The sequence below is a fragment of the Phascolarctos cinereus genome, unplaced genomic scaffold, assembly GCF_003287225.1.
Source record: "Phascolarctos cinereus isolate Bilbo 61053 unplaced genomic scaffold, phaCin_HiC Scaffold_4;HRSCAF=312, whole genome shotgun sequence".
In the NCBI taxonomy this organism is placed as follows: domain Eukaryota; kingdom Metazoa; phylum Chordata; class Mammalia; order Diprotodontia; family Phascolarctidae; genus Phascolarctos; species Phascolarctos cinereus.
In genome coordinates, this window is record NW_027555847.1 from 205,207,785 (window position 1) to 205,221,549 (window position 13,765).

General features: G+C 41.9%; 2 protein-coding genes across 9 annotated transcripts in view; one reads left to right on the top strand and one right to left on the bottom strand.

Annotated features, from left to right (window-relative positions):
- The window catches only part of ABCC6 (ATP binding cassette subfamily C member 6), a 63,103-nt gene extending 57,774 nt beyond the window's left edge, over nucleotides 1-5,329 (bottom strand). For 3 of the 4 annotated variants that reach the window (XM_020972429.2, XM_020972428.2, XM_020972430.2), the window contains exon 1: nucleotides 5,117-5,329. In XM_020972429.2, the coding sequence (XP_020828088.1) occupies nucleotides 5,117-5,170 (54 nt within the window). In that variant the 5' untranslated portion in view covers nucleotides 5,171-5,329. The remainder of the gene's footprint in view (nucleotides 1-5,116) is intronic. The other variant, XM_020972433.2, reaches the window with a different exon arrangement.
- Nucleotides 5,330-11,702: 6,373 nt separating this feature from the next.
- The window catches only part of LOC110198228 (BOS complex subunit NOMO1), an 80,614-nt gene continuing 78,551 nt past the window's right edge, over nucleotides 11,703-13,765 (top strand). For 4 of the 5 annotated variants that reach the window (XM_020972409.2, XM_020972411.2, XM_020972412.2 and 1 more), the window contains exon 1: nucleotides 11,703-11,960. In XM_020972409.2, the coding sequence (XP_020828068.1) occupies nucleotides 11,802-11,960 (159 nt within the window). In that variant the 5' untranslated portion in view covers nucleotides 11,703-11,801. The remainder of the gene's footprint in view (nucleotides 11,961-13,765) is intronic. The other variant, XM_020972414.2, reaches the window with a different exon arrangement.

Consider the following 13,765-nt stretch of genomic DNA (forward strand, 5'->3'; position numbering starts at 1 on the left):
ATGTGTTGTCTCCTTTATTAGAATATGAGGCACTTTTTTTTTTCTATTTGTATCTCTAGTGCTTAGCACATGGAAAGCACTTAATAAATGCTTTGTTCATAAGGGAGATGCTAATTATAACAAGTCATTGATATTGTGAAAAAACACACCAGAATAGGGGCTCAAGCCAATAGCATTAGTAAGACACCATCAATCCTTCAGGGGTGCCTCTAGAACCCTTAGGAGAAAATCTAATCTTGCTCTGGGAACCCAAGTTGCCAATGAAAGTGGTATTTGGGTCAAGGACCTCTAGATTATGTCAGATTCTGGAAGGCACAATTTAAGGGGGACATTGATAAGCTGGAGAGTGCCCAGAAGATGATGATGATGATGATAATGATAATAATAATGATAATGATAATAATAGTTTATATTTCTATAGCACTTACAATATGCCAGTCACTGTGCTAGGTACATACACATTACATTATATAATGTACATTATATTATGTAATATACAGGTACATACACATTAATGATATACAAAATATATCTTTTATTATTCAAGAAGGAGGTAATGGTTGGGAGGGTTGGTGGTAGAGCCATGATGGTTAGGACAGCAGCTGCTCATATGTCACAGCAAAAAGAAACCTAGTCGGTATAAGAAGGTCTTGGGCAGCTAGGTGGTGAAGTGGATAGAGCCTGGAGTCAGGAAGACCTGAATTTAAATCCAGTCTCAGACATTTATTAGCTGTGTGACAATGGGAAAGTCACTTAACCCTGTTTGCCTCAGTTTCCTTATCTGTCAAATGAAAAAGAAGGAAATCTCAAAGAGATAAACCTTCTCTCATCAGGCTGTAAACATTTCAATTCCAGGCCACTGTCCAAAAGTTCTTACCACTCCCTCCTCCTTTTCTTCCTTCTATCCCACCACCTTTTCCACCCAGAAATGTGAATAAAAGAAGATTTAAGCAATAGGTGAACGCAGAGTTCAGCAATTTGTAATACAAGCATTACTGGAGAAGGAAATCACAAACCACCCCAGTTATCTGCCAAGAAAATCCCAAATAGGATCACAAAGAGTCAAACAAAACTGAGACAACTGAACAACAGCATAGGAAGGTCTAGTAGAGTCTTTCTGGTGGGTTGAGTGAATATGGTTTTTAGGACCCAGAGCTGGCTTTAGCAATCCCCTTTCAAGGGGTTATACCTTCATTAATTAAATCCTATAAGATAACATTTGTCATTGATAGCTATAGAATCAGAGAATTGGAAGGGACCTAAGTGTTCTCTAGTCTAGTGACGTCAAACTTGAATGGAAACTGGGGGCCACTAATCCATATGGAAGGAGCCCTGCAGGTCGCATTAACTTAACTTTAAAATGTAATATTATGTATGTTTTATTGTATTTTTATTTTTTCTATTAAATATTTCCAAACTACATTTTAATCTGATTTGGAGTATGTAGCCCAAGGGCTACATTTTGGACACCTCTGCTCTAGTCCAACCAATACAGGAAAAAAGAATCTTCATTATCACATACTGGTCATCCAATCTCTGCTTGAAGATCTTCAAGGAGAGTGAAGTCACCATTTCTTGAGTGGACAGAGCAATAGACCTGGATTCCAGAAGACGTGAGTTCAAATTCATCTTTAGACACTAGCTGTGTGACCCTGGGCAAGCCACTTTACCCCTGCCTGCCTCAGTTTCCTCATCTGTAAAATGGGGATATAACACCTAACTCCCAGAATCGTTGTGAGGATCAAATGAGATAGTATTTGTAAAGTTATAAACTATTATTATTATCATCATCATCTTCTGGGCACTCTCCGGCTTATCAATGTTCCCCTTAAATTGTGCCTTTCAGAATTTGACACAATACTCCAGAGATCAGATGAGAGTAAATACAGAGACTTATCACTTCCCATTTCTAGAAGCCAGGCCTCTCTTAAAGCAGCCCAAGATTGCATTAGCCTTTTTGGGTAATGCATCACATTGCTAACTTATACTGGGCTTTAAGTCCCCTAAAAACTCCCAGCTCCTTCTCAGAACAATTGCTGTCAAACCAGCCACCCCCATCACGTACTGGGGAAGTTCATTTTTTTGTACCCAAACTTCATCTCATTAGATTCAGCCCAGTGTTCTTCTCTGTCAAGATCTTTGTGAATCCTGACTGTCACCCAGTATGTCATCTGCCCCTCCCAGCTTTGTGTCATTTGCATATTTGATGAACATTCCTTTTATCCAGGTAACTGTCAAAAATGTTAAATAGCACAGGGAGGCCAAGTTACAGAGGGAGGAATATGAGTGTGGCTCAGTAAAAATAAAGTCAGGAGTGCAATAACACAGAATAAGTTGAGGCTGGTGAGGAAACTAAAGACACAAAAAAAGTTTGGGGTATTTGTTTGTTTGTTTTAAGGTATATTGAGAGGAAAAGGAGACATAAAGAAGGCCTGGGACCTTGGGTTAAAGTGGATGAGATAGAACATTGAGCTGTTCCTGTTTTTCTAGATCCTTTTAAACAATTCTCTTTCTTTTAAATTCAATTTTATTTTATTTTCAGGCCTGCATTCTATTCTCCCCACCCAACAATCCCCATTGAGAAAGTAAGAAAAACTAAACTCCTGCTACAAACATATTTAGTCAAGCAAAATAGATTCCAACATTGGCCTAAAGTCTTACATCTGACCCTGTTTCTTTTAAATAAGGTTTACTCCTCCAGAGTCAAAGTCTAGGCATGAGTTTTATCCCACCAAACCTCAGTGGCTGGGGTAGAAGAACAAAATGGAGCTCTAAGAAAGAGTTCTTAGAAGAAAGGGGATCTTGGGCCCCATTGGGGTCTCTAAAGACAGGGGTGTGTGCCCAGCTATTTCACCTACTTCCCAATGTCTGCTGACCCTTCTGTGCTTGTATTAGAAACTGCTGACCCCTGCATTCACCTATTATTTAAACCTTCTTTTATTCACATTCCTGGGTGGAAAAGATGGTAGGAAAGAAGGAAGAAAAGGAGGAGAAAGTGGTATGAACTTTTGGACAGTGGCCTGGAATTGAAATGTTTACAGTGTGATGAGAGAAGGTTATCTCATCTTTGATCTGTATACCTATTAGGAAGATTCTCCAAAAGGGCAATGATAGAGAATACTATTATTACTATTAACAAAAATGTAAAACTCTTTGCAAATTTTAAAGCACTAAATGCCAGCTACTGTAATTAATAATGTTAACGATAAAGTATAAACAATACTATTTGTTGTCAATAACAACAAAAACAATAATAGCTAGCATTTATACAGTGCTTTAAGGTTTGCAAAGCAGTTTATATATGTTATATCATTTGATTTTCACAACAACCCAGCGAGGTAGGTAATATTACTATACTCATTTTGCAGATGAGGAAACTGAGGGCTCAGAGAGCCAAAATGACTCGCCTGGGGTCACATAGTTAGTAAGCATATGAAGCAACAAATATAAAAATAATAAACAATCAGAAATGTCCTTTTCCAGACTTATCTCATATAACCTGTATTCACTAACTTCCAGCCAAAATGGACAACTTAACCATCCCCCCGTATTTCTTAGAGCCATTTCTCCCCCACCTAGAATATATTCATTTATATCTCACACTGCTGAAATTCTTCCTTTAAGTCCCAGCTCAGGGACCACTTCCCCAAGAAGTTTCCCCTGATCTCCCCAACTCCAAGTGCTCTCTTTATGTCTCCTACTGAACTCTGGAACTTACCTTTATTTTTATATAATTATATAATTTTTATATAATTTAATTTTATAAAATCAAATCAGGATATATACTATTTGTGTATGTGGCTTCTCTTTTCTTACTAGTGTAAGAATCGAGCAAAGTCAGTTGCACAAGAATCTCCTTATTGGTGGAAATTGATTACTCAATCTTCCATGCTAATTTAAGGTGGAGTTGGAGGAAAGAGAGATCCTGAATCATATCTCTTCTTTTGGGAGCCAAAAGACCAGAATTTTTCTCTCTCAAACTCTCACCAACTCTGTCCCCCTTCTCCCTCCCCCCTCCCCCCAACACACAGAGGATTGAGTAATAAATCTACATCTATGAAGAGCGTCTAATGCAAATAAACTTTGAGCCTCCAGAGCCTCCAGCTACATTAGATTGCAAATGTTCATTTGTTTGCTTCATTTCCTAGCATTTAGTACTGTAAACATAGTAGGAATTTAATATGATTGTTTAATTGAAAATGACCACAAGTCGATTTGTCTATTTCCAATCCTGAAAATATGAAATGAGGGTAATTTTGTCTTGGCATGGGGAGAGGTATGAATCGGAGTCCCTGGGAATCTCTTTGGATATATTAACTGTATACACAGCTAGCTCTCTTTCAAGAATGAGTTATAGGCAGTCACTGGCAAAGGCAGGGTCCTGGACAAAGTGACATCTCCTAATCCCTAGGATTCCGTAACTCTCAATCCCAGTCTTAGGTCTCAGTACCTTTGCTTTGCCTCCACTGACAATCTCTGGTCTGTATGGTGATGCTCATGTCCTGGGCCTGGGTCTACAAATTCCTGATAATGGTGTTGTCAGTTGTAACGGTGGGAAAAAACTCTAGGAGAGAGGTCCCTGCCCTATGCCAGTGAGGAATTCTCCGGGTCCCAGGGAGCCGATGTGATGCAAATCCTTTATAAGGTTGCTCCGGGAAGCACCAGTTTCATAAAAGGACTTGCCTCCTTTGCCTACTGCACTTTCTCATCCCCCTCAAGTGCGCGGTGCCAAGAGCTAGAGCCCTGCAGTGGAGAACAATCTCTTGGCTTAAGTGTCTCTCTCTGCTTCTCTTGTGGACTCGGAGATCCAGGAGCCGTTCTCCTGGTGCTGGCCATGTTCAGGGACAGCTATAGGATCTGGGTTGCTGTAACTCCAAAAAGGGGGGCAAAAGAAGGGCCTCTGAGCATTTGCAAACTCACCACCAGCCAGGTTTGCATTTCTTTTCCAGGGAGGAGCATGCATAAAGCTGGGACAGGATAATGAGGTGCAGAGGAGGGGTCCCCTCTTCCAATTCTTTAATACCTCTCCCTACAGGTCCGAAAACCCAGCTCCCGAAGAGGTTGCCCCAGAAGTAGTAGGCAAGGAGTTGGGGAAGTAGGACCGGAAAACACTTACCCAGATCCCCAAGAAGGGAGTGCAGACCCCGCTGACAGAGCCCGCTACAACCATTTGGACACGTTTATCTTGCTATGTCTGACCTTCTTGCCGAGGTGTCCTGGTAGCAAAGCTTGGGTTCCCAGAAGGGAACGGACACTGCTGGGGGGCCCCTGTTAAGAATTCAGTGTGCCTGATCAGCAGACCTGGGGCAAGGTCCAGCTTGGGGCCAGAGAGTCTACTGTGGGGCGGGGTAAGGGGAGCTGGAGAAAATGGGGTTGGGGCATGAAATAGCCCCTCCCAGCTTGCTGCTCTATCCCAGAGTGGGGCAGCTGGAGTGCAGATACTTCTCTCCTGATGGTCCCCTTCTTAGAACCCAGTGCAGAGAGCCCTGCCCACAATGGACTTTTTGATCTGGCTCACTGACTCAATTCTCTGAAAAAGCCAGAATGCAAGTCTTCAAAGAGACTGTAGAACAACTCTAAAGGAAAAAAGCAAGAAGTATCAGGTTAAACTGGATTGCAAGGCGCTTTTTTGGGAGCTCATATTTTAAAAAATAGAATCTGGCAAAGGTTTAGCGTGGGATGGTTAAAGGGTTAGAAGGTCCTTACTCTTAAATTGCCACAATGTCCAAAGTTTTGTTAGCAGCCGTGGTCCTAAATTTGAAACCTGCAGTTCTTAACTAGCTTGACTTATTTCAAAGGTTAAGAGGTTTGGCCTTTTAAGAGCTTGGGAGGAGGGGATGGTGCTGAAGAGCCAGAGGGTGTATTGGAAAGTTGAGGACAGTATAATCTAGGGAAAACGTTTAAGTTTATTCTACTAGTCCACTCTATATCTCCGGAGTATCATGCGATCAAATGTTTAGTATTTGAAGGGACCTTTCAAGATATTGAGTCTAACATCCTTATTTTACAGGTGAGGAAACTGAGGCACTAAGGGGTTAGAGTGTTAAGTGGAATTTGTATCCAGTTCACTCTAAATCCAGCACTCTATCTACCACTCCATGTAAATATTTAATTTTAGATAATGGGATATCTATAGTAGACATTGGGTATCCCCAGAAAAGTTGGGTCCAGATACTGGATAGAAAATGTCCCCTCAGGACTCAGCTAAAACCCCCCTTCTACAAAAAGCCTTTTCTGATCCCCTACCTTAATGTTAGTGTCATTCCTCTAAGATTATCTCCTATTTATCCTGTCTATATAGTTTGTATATAGTGGTTTGCCTATTTTCTATCCATTAAGCTGTGACCTCCTTGAGAAAACAGACTGTGTCTTGCCTTCATATGCTATAGTGCTTAGTACAGTGGTTGGCACATAGCGAGTTCTTCATAGTGTGTCTTGACTCGATTAGATTCATTCAATAAACATTTATTAAGCACCTACTATGACCCAGGCACTGTATTAAGCACTGAGGATACAAAAAGAGGCAAAAGATAGTCCCTGCCCTCAAAGAACTTATAGTCTAGCCACCTGCCTCCTTTTCTGCTTGTTCAAGTTTTTCTTTCCAGTCTGTTATAATTAAAATTAAAGGACTCTTAAAAAGGCAATACTTCCTGAAGTGGGAGGAGAAGGGGAGGGACAGTTGTCAACAAATCCTCAATGGAAAAAAAAAAACTCTAGGGCTGACCTTTCTCTTTCCTCACTGATTTGTAAACATACCCTCTCCCTGATCCTGCTGTTGAGTCACAGTCACAGCCATAATCGTCCTGAAATCAGATAAGTGAAAGGAGATGGAAGACCCTGTTAGGGTTAGGAGAGGAGAGGTGTTCATATGCTACATCTTGGTCAATGATTTGTTCCTTGTATGAACACTCTGAAAACCTTACTGGGGATATAGTTGGGCCAATATCCCAGAGCCACAAACAACTTTTCCTGAAGATCTGTTAGGATACTAGGCAGCATTGTGTTGCAAGGCAAAGGACACTGGCCTGGGAGGCAGAAGAGCTGTGTGTGTGTGTGTGTGTGTGTGTGTGTGTGTGTGTGTGTGTGTGAGAAATCCTAGCTCTGTCATCTGTTAGTTCTTGGGCATGATCTTCCTTCTTCATGGGCCTCAGTTTCCTCTTCTGTAAAATGAAGGGGTTTAATTGAATGATGTGTGGCACAAGTTCTTTGTGTTGAATAACTCTAAAAATAGCAAGGGTTGGATTGGAGTACAACCCAGGGGGCAAGCACAGAGCTTCCCTGGCCAACTCCAAGGCCAAGTGTGGCTCAGTTTTCTGGATGATGTACTGGGTGGTCTATTGTTCCTCAGAGAGAACCTCCTTTGAACCACAAAGAATCAGCAAAAAGGAGAGGTTAAACCTTTTCCACCTCCTTCAGTAAGGATGATGAATCTCAGAAATGGAGCTCTGAGGAAGTCAGATTAAAGGTTTTTGTTAATCTTCTGCCAAATCTATTTGCCTCTTCTCAATCATCATCCCTCTTGACCTCTGCATCCTTTGATACTGTTGATCACCTTCTCTGAGATCCACTGGGATTTCACAATATTGCTCTCTTCTGATTCTCCTCCTTCCTACCTATGTGACCACTCCTTTATTGCTAGATTATCATATATGTCATGCCCACTAGTTGTGGGGGTATCCTAAGGCTCTCTCCCAGAGCTCTTTCTCTTTTTTCTCTACATTCTCTCACTTTGGTGACCTCCTCTGTCCATAGGTTCAATTATTATCACTGTTCAGATGACTTCTAGATCTATAAATGCAGCCAAGTTTTGAGCTCCAATCTTGCATCACCAAATACCTACTGGATATTTCAAACTGGCTGACTTGTAGACATCTCAAACTCAACACCTTCAAAACAGAAGCCATTATCTTTCCCCTCAAACGCACCCTACTTCTGACTTTCCCTATTGTTGTTATTGTTGAGTCGTTTTCAGTTATGTCTAACTTTCCATTAACCCCACTTGAGGTTTTCTTGGCAAAAATACTAGAGTGGTTTGCCATTTCTGGAGTTGGAGAACAGCTCATTTTACAGATGAGGAACTGAGGCAAACGGGTGATTTGTCCAGGGTCACACATAGAGTAAATGTCTGAAGCCAAATTTGAACTCAAACTTGTCTTTTTCATCTTCAAGATATTGTTGGTATAGGTAGCCTTCTCTCCCTTCACTCAGACCGACCTTAGTCTAGGCTTACATCACCCAGACCTTTTCTATAGTCTCCCTGCCTCAACTCTCTCCCCATTACAATCCATCCTCCACAAAGATGCCAAAGTGATTTTCCTAAAATACAGGGAAGAAACAAGTATTTATTATGGGCCTACTATGTACCAGGCAATGGGCTAAGCACTTTGTAAATATTATCTCATTTGATCTTCACAGTGACCCTTGGAGGTATTACTACCCCCATTTTACAAATGAGGAAACTGAGGCTGATTGAGGTTAAGTGATTTGCCCAGAGTCACATAGCTAATAAGTATACAAGGCCAAATGAAACTCAGGTCTTCCTGAGTCTAGGCCCTGCACTCAGTCTACCTCATTGTCTAAGGTCCAATCATGTCATTTCCCAACTCAATAAACTTCATTCCCCATTACTTTTAGGATAAATATAAATTTCTGAGACTGGCTTTTAAAGCTCTTCCTGATCTTTCCGATATCACACATTACTCACCTCTATTTACTTTAGGGTCCATTCCTGCTGACCACTTGAGGTTCTTCACTCAGGACACTCTTGTCTTTGTGCATTTCCACTGGCTGTCCCTCTTGTCTGAAATACTTTGCCTCCTCTCTATCACTTCTTGGAATCCCTGGTTTTCTTCAAAACTCAGCTTAAGCACTACCTTCTCCATGAAATCTTTCCTGATTCCCCAGCTATTAGAGACCTCTCTCCCAAAACTACCTTGTATTCATTTTGTATATATTCCATGCATACTTATTTAACAATTATGAGCCAATGCTGGGGTCATCGGGGTGGGGAATAGCACCTTCTTCTTCTCTGCTAAGGGGCTCCTTTGCTCTGGACCCAACATGTGGTCTAGACTGGATTCAGTTCCCTGGAAGCCTGGTCTTTAATGAGAGGGGTTAGGATCCCTCTTCTTACACTCTTTGCCTCCCTATACTCAAGGGTGTGGTGTTAAGTGTTTAACAATCATCTCTCTATCCCCCCCACCTCCACTTTTAGGTTTAATCTGAATTATTAACATTTTCTCTATTATTTTCTTAAGTCTAGACAATCAACAAAATAATAAATCAAACCCTGATTTATAGCTTCTAATTTCTGAGGTGTAAATGCTCACATTGAAAATTTAATAGTCAGCTCTCATAGGCTAGTTTGAGCTGACTCCTGCATACCCCTGAAACCCCAACCCAGTACTTTGGGGAAGAGTTACTTACTTCAGTTTATGACAAAGATCTCTTCAAAGGTGGAAGCAGAAAGGTACTCAATGTGAGATGTCAATCAGGTATGGGACAGGGATTCAATTCCTACATACAAAAGAAATATTGAACACAAAACACTTATAAGTATGTTTTGATGGAATGATCTAAAATAAGATTCAGTAACTTCATATATATCCATAGTTATACTCAGCATAGTCTGGTAGAAATTAAACTACACTAAGCAAGTGGCAGTACCAACAACTGTTACTCTCTTTCAGGAGGTAGACTTAATTAAAAGAACATCAAACAGGAGCAGCTAGGGGTGCTGTGGATAAAGCACTCGCCTTGGAGTCAAGAGTACAAATTTGACCTCAGACACTTGAGACTGACTAGCTGTGTGACCCTGCATAAGTCACTAGATCCCAATTGCCTTGCAAAAAATAAATAACAATTAAAAAAAAGGAGAACATGAAACAGTTTGTGGCACTACTGAATAGGCATTTTGTTACCTTTCTATCTTGGCTTTGCACTCTTTGCACAACTACGGATCTATGTCTTCTAGTAAGCCGAGCCAAGCCATGAGCATATCCTCTGGCAGGTGGTCACATTTTATAACAGTGCTGACGTAGTTGCTCAGAATCCTTCTAAAATGAAGCTGGTACCCAGTGAGAACCCAGGACCTCCAGACTTCTTGATCTCACAAGTTTACCTTCAATCTGGATGCATAGATATTATGATGGACATTTGGTTACTTAGGATCATGTAAAAAAATAAAAAGCATAAGGGGCAGCCCAAAGGTTCAGGCTCAAGCTTGTCTGAGTCCCAAATTTAGCTGCTGCATGGGGACAGCTGACCTGCTGTTGGGGTAGAGAAGAATCCCCTTCTTCTACCCCCAAAACCCATATTTACATGATGCTACCCTAAGGATGAAAGAAAACAAAGTCACTTTATTTTTAAAGATAGATGAGTCATTGGCTCTTCCTGCTCAGTGGCTTATTATAAAAATTAGATGTCAATAATACCATGCTTCGAGGGCAGCTAGGTGGCAAAGAGGATAGAGTGTCAGACCTAAAGTCAGGAAGACTCATCTCTCTGAGTTCATATTGCACCTGACACTTACTAGCTGTGTAACTCTGGGCAAGTCCCTTAACCCTGTTTGCTTTAGTTTCCTCATTTGTAAAATGAGCTCGAGAAGGAAATGGCAAACCACTCCAGTATCTCTACCAAGAAAACCACAAATAGGGCCACAAACAGTAAGAAAAGCTGACAGGACTGAACAAGAAGAAGGTGCTTCCTAATCTCCACAGCAAAAAACAAAAACAAACCAAAAAGAACCCTGACTTTCCTCCCATATACTTCCCAGAGGGTCACCCCTTATAATAAAGTTTTTTCTTTTCCCTTTTTTTAGGCAATGGGGTTAAGTGACTTGCCCAGGGTCACACAGCTAGTTAAGTGTCAAGTGTCTGACTTGGGATTTGAACTCAGGTCCTCCTGACTACAAGGCCAGTGCTCTATCAACTGCGCCACCTAGCTGCCCCAATAAAGTTTTTTCTTTAAAGAAAAGGAGAAAAAAGAGGAAGAATTGAAGAAAAAAATTCAGCAAAACCCAGCAATACAGCCAGTTAGGTGAAATGGATAGAGAGCTGGAAGAGGAATCAAAAAGACCTACATTTAAATCTGAGTGCTTCTGGGAACTTCCCTACAATTTACTCATCTGTAAAATGGGCACAATAATAGCACTTACTTTCCAAGGTTGTTGGGAGGATCAAATGAAATAATATTTGTAAAGTGCGTTGCCAACCTTAAAGACCTACATAAATGCTATTATTATTAATAATACATGGGAAAAAAACCGAAGCTATAGACAGTGTTGCGCATCTGTTGATCACCTCCCCAACACCTTCCCCTCCAACTGCACAGTGGGTTGAGGTGTCTTCTCATAAGTCTTTTCTGCGGTCAAGCTTGTGGTTGTTCTTTCCATTTGCATAACTGGCATTTAATAAATGTTTGGTTGAATGTCATTGGAGAAGCCAAGGCCAGAACCCAGGAGTCCCAAACACTTTGGATCCAGCCCTATATAAACACTCAAGTTAATCTCAGAGGAAGGACAAATCACCGTAAATTACAAAATAAAGGAACCTAGCCCACTACGCATGCGTTAAGTGCAGGCGCTAGTTCTGAATGCGCACGCATTATCCGATTTCGGCGGGAGCTGGGCCGGCAGAAGGGCGCATGCGCTCTCGGGGCAGGGAAGGGGCGGGGCCTGCGCTGTCTGCGTCCGGAGGCGGAAGGAGCTTTCTTCTTCAGGGCTGGGCGGGTGGTAGCCAGAGCTGTGGCCACTCCGACGTCCGCAGCTGCGCGGTTTGGGGCGGGGCGCGGAGGCCGGGGACATGCGGACGGCTTGGGGCTCGGGGCTGCCGCCGCTGTTGGCAGCAGCCGCTGTGCTGGTGCTGGGGGGCGGCGCGCAGGTGCGCGGCTCGGAGGACATCGTGGTGGGCTGCGGGGGCTTCGTCAAGTCCGAGGTGGAGATCAACTACTCCCTCATCGAGGTGAGGTGGGCCGCGCCCCGCGTAAGGGCTGCTCCTGCAGGGGGTGAGGTCCCCGTCCCCTAAAGTCCTCCAGCGCCAGACCTCCCATTGGCCGTCGTGGAATATGGACGCGACCTTAGTCATCCCCTTCTACAGATGAGGAGACTGAGGCCCAGCGTGGTTCAGTGACCTGCCTAAAGGTCACACAGCAAGTGGCAGAGCGAGAGATTGGAATCCACGTTTTTCTGATTCCCAAATTCGGGGCTGCTTCCTCGACCCCAAGTGGAATAATTTAGGGAGAAGTTAAAGAACCTAGGCATCAGACAACATAGTGAGGAAATGAGATTTAGAGAAGGTCTTTCTGCTCAGACTTTTATTAAGTTAACGTGTGACCTGCCTCTTGTTATGGGCTAAGGAAGAAATAGACAAAACGGAAAGATCCAGACCCATATTTTAGTAGTTTCCTGCCTAAAGGGAAAAAAAATGTACTTTAAGTTACTGAATACTTTATGTAGACTTCTTACTGTTTCTGAGGTGGGAAAGCTAAGCTTAATTCAGAGTTCTATATCTAACCGTCAAAGGTACTGCAACTTATTTTTTTTTCCCATTTTCACAACTTTTTTTTAAGCTTTTTGTTGATTGAAGTTATATGCTAAGCATGGGACTTTGAAATACCAGAGACTGTGGTGGTTTCTTTATGATTCCTGTTCCCAGAATAAGGTTTTTAAAATGCATGAAGCAAAATACGTAGGGTTGCAAAAGAAATCGATAATATTGAAGTGCAGTTGTCAAATATTTCAAAGCAGACCCCAAGTTAAGAATTCCTAGCAAGAGTGAGATGAGAAGGGACAGCTGATATGGGGGAGGGGGAGAGGATGACAAGTAAAAGGGAGGGGAGATAAAGAGTGTGTGTGTGTGTGTGTGTGTGTGTGTGTTTTGAGAGAAAACTTTGTTAGGGCTGGTCGGTCAATCACTCAACAAACATTTATTAAGTGCACACTTTACACATGCCAGGCACTGTGCTAAGAGGTGGAGATAGGTACAAAGGGAAAAGTTAACATCTGCTTTCAAGGAGCTCCCAGTCTTATGGTGGAGACAGCTTGCTAACAGCTATATGCAAATGATACCTGTATCCATATCTATAGTTTGTATATAAGATACTTATTTATACATACATGATTTACCATATATGTGTATATATGTATATACATATTTATATGATGAACTGGAGATAATGAACACGGGAAAGGCACTAGCATTAATGCTGATTGGGGTTTATGTTTTTGGAGGAGGGATTGTAGTGTAAGAGTTTTCATTATAGCCTTCTGGAAAGGTAATTGGGAGTTAGTAGTTGGCACAGTGGATAGAGTGCCAGGCCTGGACAGGAAGACCTGAGTTCAAATTCGGCTTCAGACATTTACTAGCTGTGTGACCCTGTACAAGTCACTTAATCTGGTTTGCCTGAATTTCCTCATCTGTAAAATGAAGCTAGAGAAGGAAATGGCCACCCACTTTAGTATCTTTGCCAAGAAAATCCCAAAGAGGGTCACAAAGAGTTGGATACAACTGAACAGCAAAGGTTCTGGGCCCTGCCTTATTTGACCTTGCCAAATATCTGACTCAATTTTTCTACTTGTAAAATGGCAGATGTTAGAAGGTAATATAAATAAAATACTCCATTTATTTAAAGAAGTAGTTTATCAACTCTAGATTATAGCAAAACATGGTGTGTAGGTCCTTGGAGTCAGGGAAAAAAACCTGGGTTTGCATCCCACCTCTAATGCTTACTAGATGTGTGATTATGTTTGTGACCATGGGTAAATCAC